This window comes from Myotis brandtii, unplaced genomic scaffold (genome assembly GCF_000412655.1).
Source record: "Myotis brandtii unplaced genomic scaffold, ASM41265v1 scaffold317, whole genome shotgun sequence".
Classification (NCBI taxonomy): Eukaryota; Metazoa; Chordata; class Mammalia; order Chiroptera; family Vespertilionidae; genus Myotis; species Myotis brandtii.
Window position 1 is genome coordinate 243663 of NW_005362155.1, and position 14453 is coordinate 258115.

A 14453-nucleotide genomic window follows, 5' to 3' on the forward strand; every position below is an offset into this window, starting at 1 on the left:
AGACCTCGGGAAATCCCTTCCTTCTCTAATTTCTCTTTAGAAGATGGGAACCCACAGAGATAGCAATAATGGTGGTCCTTTATTTTGTGCTTACTTTGTGTCAAGCACTGATGTGTTCCACTTAATTCTCCCGATAGATACAAAAACTGAAGCTCAGAGAGGACATAGAATTTGTTCAAGATTACACAGCTAATAGGTGTCAGAGATTGGATTTCATCCCAAGCCTGACTCCATAAGCCATGGCCTTAACCAGCAGGCTAGCCAGCCTTTAGGGCACACTCCCCAGTGAGAGAAGAGGGAGGTGAAAAGTTCGAGGATCCCCCGCTCCCTGTTACGTTTTATTTAGTTTGTGGCCAGCAAAGACTTGCCCTGACCCGACCTCATAGCCTTTCCTCACCTGGTGCTGCTGCCTCTGAGCTCCAGGCTGAAGGGGCAGCAAAGAAGTGGGCTGTGACCATTGCAGGCCTTCACACAGGGCTCGGGTGCTGGGCCCTGGGGTCAGCTTCCAAGACAGTTGCTGTTTCAATCCATCATCCATCCACCCTCCTCAATGAGCAACCTCCCTAAGAGCTGGACTTGGGGATAGTGAGGCCGGGTCTCTGAGCTCTGCAGGCCTAGCTCCTCCCAGAGCTGGGGCAGTGAGGCTGTGGCTGAGGCTGGTCCAGCGAGTCCCTGAAACCTTTCTGAGCTTCAGTTTCGCATCTGTTGTAGAGGTTATTAAAACTCCCACGGGGAAAGGTAAGAACGGCACTTGCGAAGCATATGGTGCACATCGGAGGGTCTGTCTTAGAGAAGGGAGGTGACTTTTTAGACAGCCCTTTATCACTCCTGGAACCAACGCCTGGGAAAGTGGGTTGGGAAGGCAGCAGGGTGGGTGCAGCTAGACCTCGGGGAGCTGGCCGGCTGGGGCCTGTGGGATGCGAGGGTCTTGGAAAGGGTAGGGAAGCAGTTGCTGTTCTTCCCCATTGCTCTCTGATGAGTCTAGACCAGAGGAGGGAGTCTGGCTCGGGTGGGGCTCTGCCCCCGGTCCCACCTCAGCGGTGACTCGGTGTATGTGCCTCTCTTTCTCCTGCAGCTGCTGCCGCTCACCCCGTGTCTTCTGGCCGCTTCCCTCTTTGCTGCCCCTCCCCGCAGGCTCCCCCTCTGCACCTCCTGGGGACCATCATGAATGGTGCCCCTTCCCTGGAGGATGGGGCCTTCCCCTCTCCTCCTCCCTTGCCACCACCCCCTCCCCCTAGTTGGCGGGAGTTCTGTGAGTCCCATGCCCGGGCCGCGGCCCTGGATTTTGCCCGCCGTTTTCGCCTGTACCTGGCCTCCCACCCCCAATATGCAGGGCCCGGGGCCGAGGCTGCCTTCTCCCGCCGTTTTGCTGAGCTCTTCCTGCAGCATTTTGAAGCTGAGGTGGCCCGGGTCTCTGGTTCCCTCTCACCACCCATCCCGGCCCCTCTGAGTCCTGGTGTGGAGATCCCACCACATGACCTGTCCCTTGAGAGCTGCAGGGTGGGCGGGCCTCTGGCTGTGCTGGGCCCTTCTCGATCATCTGAGGACCTGGCCGGCCCCCTCCCTTCCTCGGTCTCTTCCTCTTCTACAGCCTCCTCCTCGAAGCCGAAGCTAAAGAAACGCTTCTACCTCCGTTCAGTGGGTCGCTCCGTCCGAGGTTCGGTCCGTGGCATCCTGCAGTGGCGGGGGACCGTGGACCCTTTCTCCCCAGCCGGGCCCCTGGAGACCTCATCAGGCCCCCCAGTGTTAGGTGGAAACAGCAACTCCAACTCCTCTGGTGGGGCTGGGACCGTTGGCAGGGGACTGGTTAGTGATGGAACATCCCCGGGGGACAGATGGACTCACCGTTTTGAGAGGCTGAGACTCAGTCGGGGAGGAGGGACCGTGAGGGATGGAGCCGGGATGGTGCAGAGGGAAGAGCTGCTGAGTTTCATGGGGGCTGAAGAGGCAGCCCCGGACCCGGCTGGAGTGGGCCGGGGAGGAGGGGCAGCTGGGCCTACCTCAGGGGGAGGAGGGCAACCTCAGTGGCAGAAGTGTCGCTTGCTGCTTCGAAGTGAAGGAGAAGGAGGAGGAGGAAGTCGCCTGGAGTTCTTTGTACCACCCAAGGTGAGACCCAGAGGAGGCGGGTGACTGGGAGTGAATGGTTGAACTGCCAAAGCGGTAATAGCCCATATGCATAGCTTGGCTTACTTTGTTTTTTGTTTGTTTGTTTGTCTTATATTTTTATTGATTTCAGAGAGGGAGAGAGAGGTAGAAGCATCAATGATGAGAATCATTGATCAGCTGCCTCCTGCACGCCCCCTACTGGGGATTGAGCCCACAAACGAGGCATGTGCCCTGACCCGGATCCAACCGTGACCTCCTGGTTCACAGGTTGATGCTCAGCCACTGAGCCAGACTGGCCAGGCTTTGGTTTTTAAAGCTGGCTCCTGACTCTGAGCTAGGAGCTGTGGGGAGGACTGAAGGAGTAGTGTTACCCCTTTTTGTCTAGTTCCCTTAGGATGTAGAGGGAAAGATGGATCTGTGGAGGGAAGGGAAAGATGGTCTTTACCCACCAAAGGTCTGGATCTTGTTCTCTTCCAACCTAGGCGTCTCGGCCTCGGCTCAGCATTCCCTGCTCTACCATCACGGATGTGCGGGCGACCACAGCGCTGGAGATGCCTGATCGGGAGAACACGTTTGTGGTTAAGGTGGGAGCCGTGAGCTCCCCTGCCCCGTGGAGCACTCCTGTTGGGGAGAAGGCATTCAGTACATAACAGCAAGGGCATTGGTGGAGGAGGTGCATGCACGGCGGGTTCCTTGAGCGTAGGTCCCTGAAGCTACAGCTCTTCTGGGAGCAGTGGGGAGAGGCAGGATGTTTTTGTTCTCATTAGGGCTGCCTTAGGCCTTAGGAACTGGCAATGCCGATGGACCTCCTCTTGTCCCATAGGTGGAAGGCTCCTCAGAGTATATCCTGGAGACAGCTGATGCTCTACATGTGAAGGCCTGGGTGTCTGACATCCAAGAATGCCTGAGCCCGGGGTGAGGAAACCAGGGGCTGGGGTGGGAGCAGCCTGTCCTCTCACCTGACATTCCTACCAGCACCATTTTCCCTGTCTCTGCAGGCCCTGCCCTGCTACCAGTCCCCACCCCATGACCCTCCCACTGGCCCCTGGGGCCTCATTTCTTACAAGAGAGAACACAGACGGCCTGGAACTGCCCTGCCTGAATCACTCAGAGAGTCTGCCCAGCCAGGATCTGCTGCTGGGACCCAGCGAGAGCAACGACCGCCTGTCACAGGGTAAGGCAGAGCCTTAGGGAGCTGGAACCTCAGACCTGCCATGTAAGACCCCCTGCTTTGGGGCTCCAGGCCCTCTCCAGCGTAAACCCTTTCCTGCCTCTCAGCTACCCACGCCCACCCACCAAATGTTTGTCTTTTGTCCCAGAACATGCTAAGCCACAGTTTGCCATTTAGGACCATCAGCATCACCACCCCACACAAGCTCCAAGGAAACCCCTAGCCTGCCTTCTCTGCCCAGCCTGTCACCTTTCCCGTAAGCCTGTGCAGACCACCACTCTGGCTGCAGATACGGTTCTCGTCTCCAAGCTTCCAGAACACTTTGTTGTTGTTTTTTTATATATTTTATTGATTTTTTTACAGAGAGGAAAGAAGAGGGATAGAGAGTTAGAAACATCGATGAGAGAGAAACACCGATCAGCTGCCTCCTGCACACTCCCCACTGGGGATGTGCCCGCAACCAAGGTACATGCCCTTGACCAGAATCGAACCTGGGACCTTTGAGTCCGCAGGCCGACGCTCTATCCACTGAGCCAAACCGGTTAGGGCGCTTCCAGAACACTTTGTACACATCTTTGTTTTGCTCTGACTCTGTGTCTGTGCATGTGTCAGCAATACCAATTTTCTTTAATTGTACTTCTTAGCCTGACTAAGCACGTGCATACCCTTACCCACACACATAAACACGGAGACCTGTAAATCTGCCTGACCCCAGCTCACCTTTCTAGACTCTACCACACCCTTTCCTCATGACCCTCCATTCTGAGTTCAGGGTCACAGTGCCTAGCACAGCTGTGGGCAAACTATGGGATCCGGCCCGTTTGAAATGAATAAAACTAAAAAAAAAAAAAGACCGTACCCTTTTAGGTAATGATGTTTACTTTGAATTTATATTAGTTCACACAAACACTCCATCCATGCTTTTGTTCCGGCCCTCCGGTCCAGTTTAAGAACCCATTGTGGCCCTCGAGTCAAAAAGTTTGCCCACCCCTGGCCTAGCATACAACTATAGGCCGTGTTCGATGAGTAAAACGAACGATAGGATTTTAAAGCTAGAACAGACCTTACAAGCCATCAGTTCTAATCCCCTCTGTTCTTAGGCAGCTAACACCAGGGAAGAGAAATGGCTTTCCCAATGTCACCTGAGAGTCACTAACAAAGATGGGCTATGCCAGCTTGATGCCTGAGCCACTGCGCTCTACCCTGCACACATACTATCTGAGCGGTGACTGTGTACAACATTCCCGCCTGCCACTCGGCAGATATTCGGGAATGCCCTCGTACCTACCTGGCTCTTTGCTAGGCTCGGGCAAGGTGGGGGGTGCAGGCATGCCTGAAATTAGCTGCTTGCCCTCCATGGGCTCACAGTCTAGCTGAGCAGACAAGACATCTAAAAAGCAGGACTTTAAAATGGAGAGTTTGTGCTTAGTGTTCTCTGAGCAGCACAAGCCAGAAGAAAGTGCCTTGGGAACTCAGAGGAGGAAGAGAATCAAGGCTAGAAGGAGGATTTTAAAAAAGATATTTTCATTGATTTGAGAGAGGAAGAGAGACAGAAACATCAATAATGAGAGGGAATCATTGATTGGCTGCCTCCTGCACGTTGGACCAAGCCCGAAACCCAGGCATGCGCCCTGACTGGAATAGAACCTGGGACCCTTTGGTCCGCAGGCTGATGCTCTATCCACTGAGTCAAATCGGCTAGGGCATAGAAGGAGGATCTTTGATGCCTCTGAGATTTGGAGGCTTTGTCCTATTGACCAAAAAAAGGACCTTTTTTATTTTGCCAGGGCCTGGGCAGGACCCCATTTAAAGAAAAATGTTTTTATTGATTTTAGAGAGAGGAAGGGAGAAGGAGAGACAGATAGAAACATTAATGATGAGAGAGACTCATTGATTGGCTGCCTCCTGCATGCCCCCTACCGGGCCTGGATCCTGCAACTGGACATGTGCCCTGATGGGAATCTATCCATGACCTCCTGGTTCATGGGTCGATGCTCAACCACTGAGCCACATGGGCCGGTCAAGTTGAGACGCCCTTTTTAAAACATTTTTGTTTTTTTGTTTTGTTAATCCTCACCTGAGGATATTTTTCCATTGATTTTAGAGAGAGTGGAAGGGAGGGGAAGAGACAGAGAGAAACATTGATGTGAGAGATATACATCAATTGGTAGCCTCCCACACACGCCCTGACCAGGGCCAGGGATTGAGCCTGCAATCTAGGTACATGCCCTTGACTGGAATTGAACCAAGACCCTTCAGTCTGCAAGCTGACACTCTGTCTACTGAACCAAACCAGCTGGGGCGAGGGACCCCTTTTTAATGCAAAAATATTTGTCTCCATTTCTGCTGTCAATTCAAAAGATAGAGGCTCCATGGCTAGTGTGTCTAAGTGGGTAGAGCATCAGCCCTCACACCAGAGGGTTAGGGTTTCGATTTCCAGTTAAGGACACATACCTGAATTGCAGGTTTGGTCCCCTGTCATGGTCAGGACACATGCAGGAGGCAGCCAATTGGTGTGTCTCTCACATGATGTTTCTTTCTCCCTTTCCTTCCTTCCCTTCCACTTTCTAAAAATCAGTGGATCCCTGGCCTGTTTGGGTCAGTGGTTAGAGGGTTGGCCTGGGGACCAAAGGGTCTTGGGTTCGATTCCTGGTCCAGGGCATGTACCTTGGTTGCAGATTCCCCAGCCTTGGTGGGGGCACATGCTGGAGGCAACCAATCAATGTCTCATGTCGATGTTTCTCTCTCTCTCTTTCTCCCCCTCACCCCTCCTCCCTCCTTCTCATCTCCCTCCCTCCTTTCCACTCTCTCTAGAAATTAATGGAAAAAAATATCCTAGGGTGAGGATTAAAAAATAATAATAAAAATAAATGGAAAGATATCCTCGGGTGAGGATTAACAGCAACAACAAAAAAGGCAGAGGCACTTTTGGATTCTAGGACCTCCTTTCAGTAACTGTAACCCCTGAGCAGTGTATGAAATCTAAGTTAGCTATTGGTGGAAAATATCAGGGTCCCTGCCTGGAGAAGGATCCAACATTTCAGCCAGCTGACCCTGCCAGTCCACACAGGGCAGACTAGTGGGAGGTGGCCCAGGCAGACCACTCCTGTCCAAGAGTAGCTTCTCTAGCTCTAGCTGGTTTGGCTCAGTGGATAGAGTGTTGGCCTGTGTGCTGAAGGGTCCCAAGTTTGATTCCGGTCAAGGGCACATGCCCGGGTTGCTGGCTCGATCCCCAGTAGGGGGTGTGCAGGAGGCAGCAAATCAATGATTCTCATCACTGACTAGAGGCCCTGTGCACGAATTCGTGCACGGGTGGGGTCTGGCCCGCCTGCCCCTATTGGCCTGGTGGGGGGGAGGAGCCGGGCAGCTGGCCCCGCCCACTGGTCAAACTCTGGGTTGAAGGGACAATTTGCAATTAGCCTTTTATTATATAGGAGGTTTCTATCTGTCTCTGTCTCTCCCTTCCTCTCGGAAATCAATAAAAAATATATATATATTTTTTTTTAAAAAGTAGCTTCTCCAGTTCTCAACTTTGCCCTCCTGTTTTTTTCCAGGGGCATATGGGGGCCTTTCAGACCGCCCTTCAGCATCCATCTCCCCTAGTTCCGCCTCCATTGCTGCCTCCCATTTTGACTCAATGGAACTGCTTCCCCCAGAGTTGCCACCCCGCATCCCCATTGAAGAGGAACCCCCAGCTGGGACAGTTCATCCCCTCTCAACCCCCTACCCACCCCTGGACACTCCAGAAACAGCCACAGGTACCAGAGGTGTGAGTGTGTGTCTGTGTGCAGGCATGGTTGCCCACCTACCTGAAACTTGTCCTGGGATCCTGAGGGAGCTGACCCGGGGGAGGGAAGTGACACAGGAAGGGGAAGCAAGGCTTTTCTCCCAGGATGGGGGAGGCTTCCTTGACACCCAGGTTTCCCTCCCTCTCTCCTTCCTGAAGGGTCATTCCTGTTCCAGGGGGAATCAGAGGGAGGTGAGGGGGAGCAGCCCCTCTCAGGGTATCCTTGGTTCCACGGGATGCTCTCTCGACTCAAGGCTGCCCAGTTAGTACTGGCTGGAGGCACCGACTCCCATGGTGTTTTCCTGGTACGTCAGAGTGAGACGAGGCGGGGCGAATATGTCCTCACTTTCAACTTCCAGGGCAAGGCCAAGGTGAGTGACTGAGGAAAAGGCCTATTCTCCGCAGGGAGCTGGCGGGTGGAGTGGGGACGTTGCCATCAGGGAGAAGTGTTCCGTAATTGGCAGGGGCTTGGGCTCCTGCTTCACCTTGCTCATCCTGCCCTCAGCACCTGCGTCTGTCGCTGAATGAGGAGGGTCAGTGCCGGGTCCAGCACCTGTGGTTCCAGTCCATTTTTGATATGCTCAAGCATTTCCGGGTGCACCCCATCCCGCTGGAGTCTGGAGGCCCCAGTGACGTTGTCCTTGGCAGCTATGTTGTGTCCTCCCAGCGGCAGCAGGGTGAGCAGAGCAGGTCTGCAGGGGAGGAGGTGCCCGTGCACCCAAGAAGTGAGGAGGTGTGTGCGCCAGAAAGGTGGGGTGGGGGCCTGTGAAGAGGAGAGGCTTTGTTGGGGAGAACAGGGAGAGAAGGGGCCTGTGTGTTGGGGTTTCAAAGGGAAAAATGTATGCCGAGGAAGTAGGAAGGCGCAGGGCTCCTGCTGGAGCCGGGAGGAAGTTGAGAGTGGGTTGGTGCATTCCCATTCCATCAGACTCCTCTGTTCCATCATTTGTCTGTTTCCTGGATACACCGCCCCTTGTCTTTGCCCTTCCTCATCACCTTGCCTTGGGCCTGCCCTTTTGGGGAATGCTCTGTTTGATCCCCCTCCCTCTTCCCTTAATGTTTGATGTCCCTGTCTGATCTCTCCCTTTTCCCCACCCCCACGTCCCATCTGTCCCCACGTTGCCCCTCCCCCCCAGGCCGAGAGCAGGCCGGGAGCCATGCAGGGGTGTGCGAGGGAGATCGATGCTACCCCGATGCCTCCTCCACCCTCATGCCCTTCGGAGCGAGTGACTGTGTGTAAGTGTGGTCCTCCTCTCACCTCCGCCCATGATCCATCTTCCATGGATGGGGGGGTTGCTCAGAAGATGGGATGTGGGAGATAGCACATGGCTCCTGGGGGGGATAGTGAAGGGGAGGCTGCTGCAAGAGCTTGCCACCCTCCACAATTAGTCTGTCTTCTTACCATTCCTATCCAGAACCGAACACCTCCCACGACCCACCCCCACCCCCTGAACCCCCTTCATGGACAGATCCCCCACATCCTGGGGCAGAAGAGGCGTCGGGGATGTCAGAAGTGGCAGCAGCAACAGCCACAGCAGCCAAAGAGAGGCAAGAGAAAGAGAAAGTGGGCAGTGGAGGGGTCCAGGAAGAGCTGGTCCCCGTGGTTGAGCTGGTCCCCATGGTTGAATTGGAAGAGGCCATGACACCAGGCGTGGAGCTCCAGGGAGGCCCTGGATCTGGTGGGGTCCCTGAAGCAACACCGATGGTGCAGCTCCAGCAGTTACCACTAGGGGGCGATGGAGAAGAAGGGGGCCACCCCAGAGCCATTAATAACCAGTACTCCTTTGTGTGACACCCTACCCCCACCCTTTCTCCACTTTCTTGCTCCTCAGCCCTCAGTTCCTGAGACGGGGGCTGAGCAGGGACATAGAGGAGCGGTAGGAATCCCCTCCCCATATGCTTCCTTACCCTTGATGGCCAAGGGCATATATGTTGGTACAAGAAGAGGTTCAAGAGTCCCGTTAACTCCCCAGTTCATACACTACAGGTGCCCCGTCCCCTGGGGAGGGGACTTGGGCTCCATTACCTCTCCAAGGGGCTCTATGGTCAGCCCCGCCCCTGGGGGCCATTTCCCCATTATCTACCCCCCAGCCCAAGGAGGGGTGAGGGGGAAGGGCTGTCAGTTAATATTAAGGTGGTTGTTGTTGTTGTTTTAAACAAAATGGAGAAGCATAAATAAATAAAAGGGTTTATCTCAGTTCATCGTGGTGACTGTGGCCAGTGTTTGCCGTGAGGGCTGGGACGGGGTCAGGAAGGTAGCCCACTTGAGTTGTGAGCCCCAGAGCTGAGCGGCCAGAGGGCCGGTCCAATGAAGTCCCTTTGCTCCCTAGTCCTGTACTTTCTGTCCATTGCTTCTTGGGACTGCCCTGTGTGTTGAGCGGTAAGTGCAGAGCCAAACAGTGCTTCTCGGGGTCTCCAGGCACGTTCTCTTAATGAGACAGGACCGTGAGCAGCAGGATCAACAATCTCCAAGGACCCTTCCTGCTCTGAATTCTACAGTAAGGCTCTCTCCTCAGGGAGAAAGCTGGCAGAGAGGCCATGGGGCTGGGCTGGGCTGGGCGTGGGGCTGTGTTAGGAGAGACTTCACACACAGTCTGGCTGCAGAGGGGCCCAAGGTCAGGCTGACGCTCCCCCTTCTCGGAGCCAAGCTGGGAGGTGGAGGACAGAAGGCAAAGGGCATTGGTTTTGCCTCTCGCTTGCTGTGTGGCCTTGGCAGTGTGTGGCCCCTCCAGGCCTCAGTGTCCTCATCTAAAATAGGAGGTTGCATCTAGGTGGGAGCTACTGACATTGCTTGCTTGACCTGGATAATGTTTCCATTGAAATTTCACATAAAAGTTCAGATTATTGGCTTTTCTTGAAAATCAGATGATGCAGCCTCGTGCAGTTGTTCCACCTTCCGCATCTCATCCCCGCAGACCACTCACATGATGTGCCTGCCCTGTGGGTATTGAGTCTGCAACAGCTCCCGCCCTCCTTAGTCCCTCCACTCCCAGCCAAGTCCTTCTCTAGCCCAGGCTCTGCTCTCTGGGCTGCGCTGTGCCCTCCAGTGGAAGGCACCCCTGGGCTTCCCAGCTCTGCAGGTGGTGGGTGCCAACAAGGAAGGGCCAGATTCTGAAGACTCACCTATTTGTTGTTGTTAATCCTCATCCCACATTGATTTTTAGAGAGTGGAAGGGAGGGGGAGAGAGCAACATTGATGTGAGAGAGGCATTGACTGGTTGCCTTTCCCACATGCCCCAGCTGGGGCTGGTAATTGAACCTGCATCCCAAGTACATGCCCTTGATGGGGAATCGAACCCAAGACCTTTCTGTGAGAGGGCCAACACTCTAACCACTGAGCTCACCAGCCATGGCAGATTCTCACCTATTTTGCTTGGCCCTCTCCCCTCCCCGCCTCCATCCAGCACTGTCTCTTATCATCCTGCCTCTCCCTTTTCCTTTCACGCCCCTCAGCCTCTGCCCCCACCTCCTGGCCCTTTCCATGCTTATGACCTTGCTATTCTGGGCCTGTGTCCTGTCGGGAGATGGACAGGAGACAGCTGGGCGCACAGGCCACCCGGCTTTGGGCTAGCCGGGGGAAGCCTGCTGGCTCTCCCCGTTCTATCTAATCCCTGGGACTCCCCCAAACCTTGGCCTTAGGAGACTGGGGATAGACTTGGCCTTGTAAAGGTGAGGATGGTTTGGGGATCTAGGTGCTATGTATTCTAAAAGTGAGATGGTGAGGAAAGACTATGGCACCGAGTGTCGGCAGTGTAGGGCCTGATCCCCTCCTAATCTAGCAGCAGCTGGTGCTGCGAGGCTCCCCCTCCCTCTAAACTCTGGCAGCCTCTGGGACTTGTCTTCTGAAGGTGGTGAGGAGGGGTACACGGACCCCTCCTATTCTCCAAGGTTTGCATGTCTTGGCTGGAGGAACCTAAGAGACGATTTCCCTGTAAGCCTTTCTGGATGGTTCAACTCGAGTTCAGAACTGGTCAGGGATTGGCCAGGCTCTATCTCCACATCCTTCAGAATTAGACCTCTCCCATTCTAAGCATCCGACATAGGAAGGGAGAACCAGCTCCATAGGCTTGGAGACCCCCAGTGGGAGGAATCCAAGAGAGCGAGCGCCTCATTGCTCAGCCTTCCTCCATCCCTGTTCACACCCTGATGATGATCCTTTGCGGCTCTTGGCTGGTGGCTTTCCCTCTCTGGCTTCAGTCCCCCCCTCTGGGAAGTGGAGGGAGCTAGAAATGACTAACCTTAAAGGGCCCTGTTGGCAGCAGCATCCTGTAAAGCCTGCCTCCTTTCCTCAGCTCTCAACTCCCTTGAAGCTGTGATCGGTCTAGTCTTCTCCCCCTTCTCCATGTTTGGGCATTCCTGCTCCTTTAAGACAGTGCTCCTGTCACTCCTCCAGGTAGTGGTGGGGAGTAGCCAGCCAGCGCCAAAGGCTTGGCAGATGCTGGGCCTGGCTGGCCTAAGAAGGTGGGTGGTGGTGGGCCAGGTGGAGGTGCCTGTTGGTGAACACTCACAGCCCATTGTTTGAGCCCCTGTCCTCTGGTCACAGCAGGGTTCTGCCTTGAGGGAGAGTTTGTTGGGACCATGAAAGGGGGGTGGGGTGAGAGAGCACCATGTCCTTAACTCACCTTGGAGAGGGGGAGGAAGGGATGAGTGTGGGGGACCTAACCCACTCCTGCTGGCCTACCCACTCCCCGAAAGTGGGGCTGCCTCCTATGTCATTGTGACCCCCACCGCACTGTCAGGGACTGAGCACCAGACGGGGAAGCAGCCAGAACCCAGCAGTAGTCTGTAGTCCTCACTGTTTCTGGAAACTGAGGCCTAAAGCAAGGAAGGACTGGAGGTCAGGGTCATGAGGCTGCTTCCCCTCCCTGACCTTGCACCATTAAGCCTCTCTCCGCCCTTTCCCCACTCACACCCATGCTGCCCTCCTGCTCCTCCAGAGCCGGGGTGGGGGTCGGGGGCTCAGAGCAGCTGCTTCTCTGAGGAAGCTGACGCCAAGGCCAGCCGCTCAGCAACAATTTGTGGCTTTGCACCCAGCCCTGGGCCCCCACCCACCTGGCTGCCACATGCCAGCCCCTGCTGTCCCTTTCCCCCTGCTCCTCAGACTTCCCTCTGACCCTGGCAGCTCTGTCTCTGCCACCGCAGCTCTGTTCTGTCCTTATTTCCCCTAGACCTGTCCCCATCCATCTGCCCTCCCCACGCCTTTGGTCTGGAGCCTCTGCTTTATTTATCCAGCTTCCCCAGGCCCCTGTCCTGCTGCCTTGATGTGCTTCTCTCAGGCCTCTTCCAATGGGGTGGCCCCGAGCCTGAGCACAGAGCTGCCCTCCCTCCCTGGGAGGACAGATACTTCAGGGCCAGGTGGAGTGCAGACCACAGCTATCTGGGGTCTGCCAGGTAAACCCCTCGGGTTAAAGAGAGCATTCCATGACTTGGGGTGCCCCCCATCCTGAAACACTTATCCCCCTCTGCCATCAGCACATTCTGCAGCCTCTTGGGTTACCTTGCTGCCTGGGTATCCCATTTTCTTGGGAGGGGATTCACTATTAGGGATGGGGGGGGCCTGAAGGCAATGTTCCCAGAGGCTTGGTTAGAGCGATGGGGGTGGGGGGGAGTTTAGGGGAGAGACAGGCAGTCCTGGCTTTGCTCACCAGGCCCTGGACACTAAATCCCTTGTTGATGGCTGCAGCAACCCCTCCCTGGGGTAGGGTTACCATCTTCTGCTCTGTCCCCTTGACCCTCTCCCCTCCCTGCTTCCCTTGTTCCCCCAGAGCCACTTCCTCTAGCCCCCAAAGGATGTCTCCCCTTAGTCCCCCTAAGGTCCAAGTGTCTGCTGGCCTTTAAGCAAACGAGGTGAGGAAGGAGACTGGCAGGAGACACAGGGTCAGGGTGGATGAGGCGGGAAGCGGTGAGGAAAGGGGAAGGGGACGGACAGAGGAGAAGTGGGCCTCAGGGAAGACCTGGAGGGATGAGTTTGGAATAGGAAATTCAGTGCCACTGAGGACGTTGAGGCAACGGGGGGAGGGGTCAGCAGCAGAAGACCGAAGTGAAGTCCCTCCCTACCCCCTCTCCTGTGGCTGGGCCACCTCAGCTTCCCTCTGAGTGACACCTCGGGCTGCAGCCCCACTGTTCCCCCTCTGTCAGCAGAAATATCTCTCTTCTGACCCCTCCTGCTGGAGCCTCTGCCAGCCAATCCCTGATCTGGGGGAGGGGGGAGCCTGCCCCCCCCACTCCCTCATAAGGACCAGCTGGGGGCTGGGGGGGTGGCCAGCTGCTGCAAGTGGGACGGGGGTCAGAGCTTCCTGGAGGGAAGAAAAATCTGGGGGGGGCAGGAGACAAAAAGGAAGAAACCCAGACAAACAGGCAGGTGAACACACTGAGGAAGGCCCCCCACACGTGGAACGCCCCCAGAAGGAACACCGCCCCCTGGCCCCCAGGAAGGGAGCACAATGGAGGCTGCACACTCCAAGAGCACAGAAGAATGTCTGGCCTATTTTGGGGTGAGCGAGACCACAGGCCTCACCCCGGACCAAGTTAAGCGGCACATAGAGAAATACGGCCCCAATGGTAAGTGTCCTTTGGAGCGGCTGGCAATGGCCTCTCGCAGCCCTGCAGCACCCACTCACACACGCACGCGCACGCGCACACACACTCACACTCGCGTGGGAGCCTCTCCCTCCAGGGGACTTAGGGAAGAGCTGGGCCCTGGTCCAATGACTACAGGGGGGAGAGGATACTGGCAGACAGGGGCCCTGAGACCCGGAGTTTGGGAGGTTTTATGGGTGACCTTGGTGAACCTCAGATGCCCTGTTGATGGCCTGATTCTCCTACCTTAGTCACAAATCCCAGGGAGGGTGTGGGGGCATTAGACTGAACCCCAAATGAATATGTCCTTTTTTTCTTTTCCCTGGGTAGAGCTCCCTGCCGAGGAAGGTAAGTTACTGGACTCCCTCTCTCCTCTGGCTCCCACTCCCTTCTCCCTGCCCTCTCCCTACTCACTCCTGGGGCAAATACCCCTCCCCAAGGGTGGGAGCTTGGCTGGGGGCAGAAGTTTCCAGGCACTTTCTCCTTGAGGCATCCAGCCCTTGAACAGCTGCCCACCGCTTGGAGGAAGGAGCCTGCTTTTGGAGCCCTGGCAAGCTCCCTCCGCCCTTCACTAAGTGCCAAGTGGCCTGCCCCTCACCCCGAAACCTCACAGCTCCAGGCTGGAAGTCAGGGCGCTCCCAGTCCCTGGACCCCTGCTTGCACCCAGAGCCCCAGCGGTTCATCCGCTAGACCTTAACCCGGGGCCTCGCCTTGCCTCTCCCCCAGGGAAGTCCCTGTGGGAGCTGGTAGCAGAGCAGTTTGAAGACCTTCTTGTGCGGATCCTCCTCCTGGCCGCCTGCATTTCCTTTGTAA

The 14453-nt window shown here is 55.7% G+C and overlaps 2 protein-coding genes across 8 annotated transcripts in view; both read left to right on the forward strand.

The window, feature by feature from the left end:
- Positions 1 to 557: 557 nt before the first annotated feature.
- On the forward strand, positions 558 to 9268 carry SH2B1 (SH2B adaptor protein 1). Of its 7 annotated transcripts, none has more exons than XM_005870323.2 (9): positions 558 to 738; positions 1076 to 2106; positions 2589 to 2690; positions 2930 to 3021; positions 3105 to 3280; positions 6832 to 7035; positions 7224 to 7435; positions 7570 to 7741; positions 8477 to 9268. In XM_005870323.2, exons 2-9 carry the CDS (start codon positions 1165 to 1167, stop codon positions 8851 to 8853), a joined length of 2277 nt encoding a protein of 758 aa, XP_005870385.1. In that variant the 5' UTR covers positions 558 to 738; positions 1076 to 1164; the 3' UTR covers positions 8854 to 9268. The 7 variants fall into 7 exon arrangements, with proteins under 7 accessions (XP_005870385.1, XP_014398472.1, XP_005870387.1 ...); XM_014542986.1 differs by having other exon boundaries at positions 650 to 2106; positions 7570 to 7797; positions 8477 to 8609; positions 8894 to 9268; XM_005870325.2 differs by adding an exon at positions 8198 to 8297 and having other exon boundaries at positions 650 to 2106.
- A 4041-nt stretch (positions 9269 to 13309) lies between these two features.
- ATP2A1 (ATPase, Ca++ transporting, cardiac muscle, fast twitch 1) overlaps positions 13310 to 14453 on the forward strand; it is a 16253-nt gene continuing 15109 nt past the window's right edge. The window contains exons 1-3 of the mRNA XM_005870331.2: positions 13310 to 13622; positions 13971 to 13988; positions 14367 to 14449. Of these exons, the coding sequence (XP_005870393.1) occupies positions 13505 to 13622; positions 13971 to 13988; positions 14367 to 14449 (219 nt within the window). The 5' untranslated portion in view covers positions 13310 to 13504. The remainder of the gene's footprint in view (positions 13623 to 13970; positions 13989 to 14366; positions 14450 to 14453) is intronic.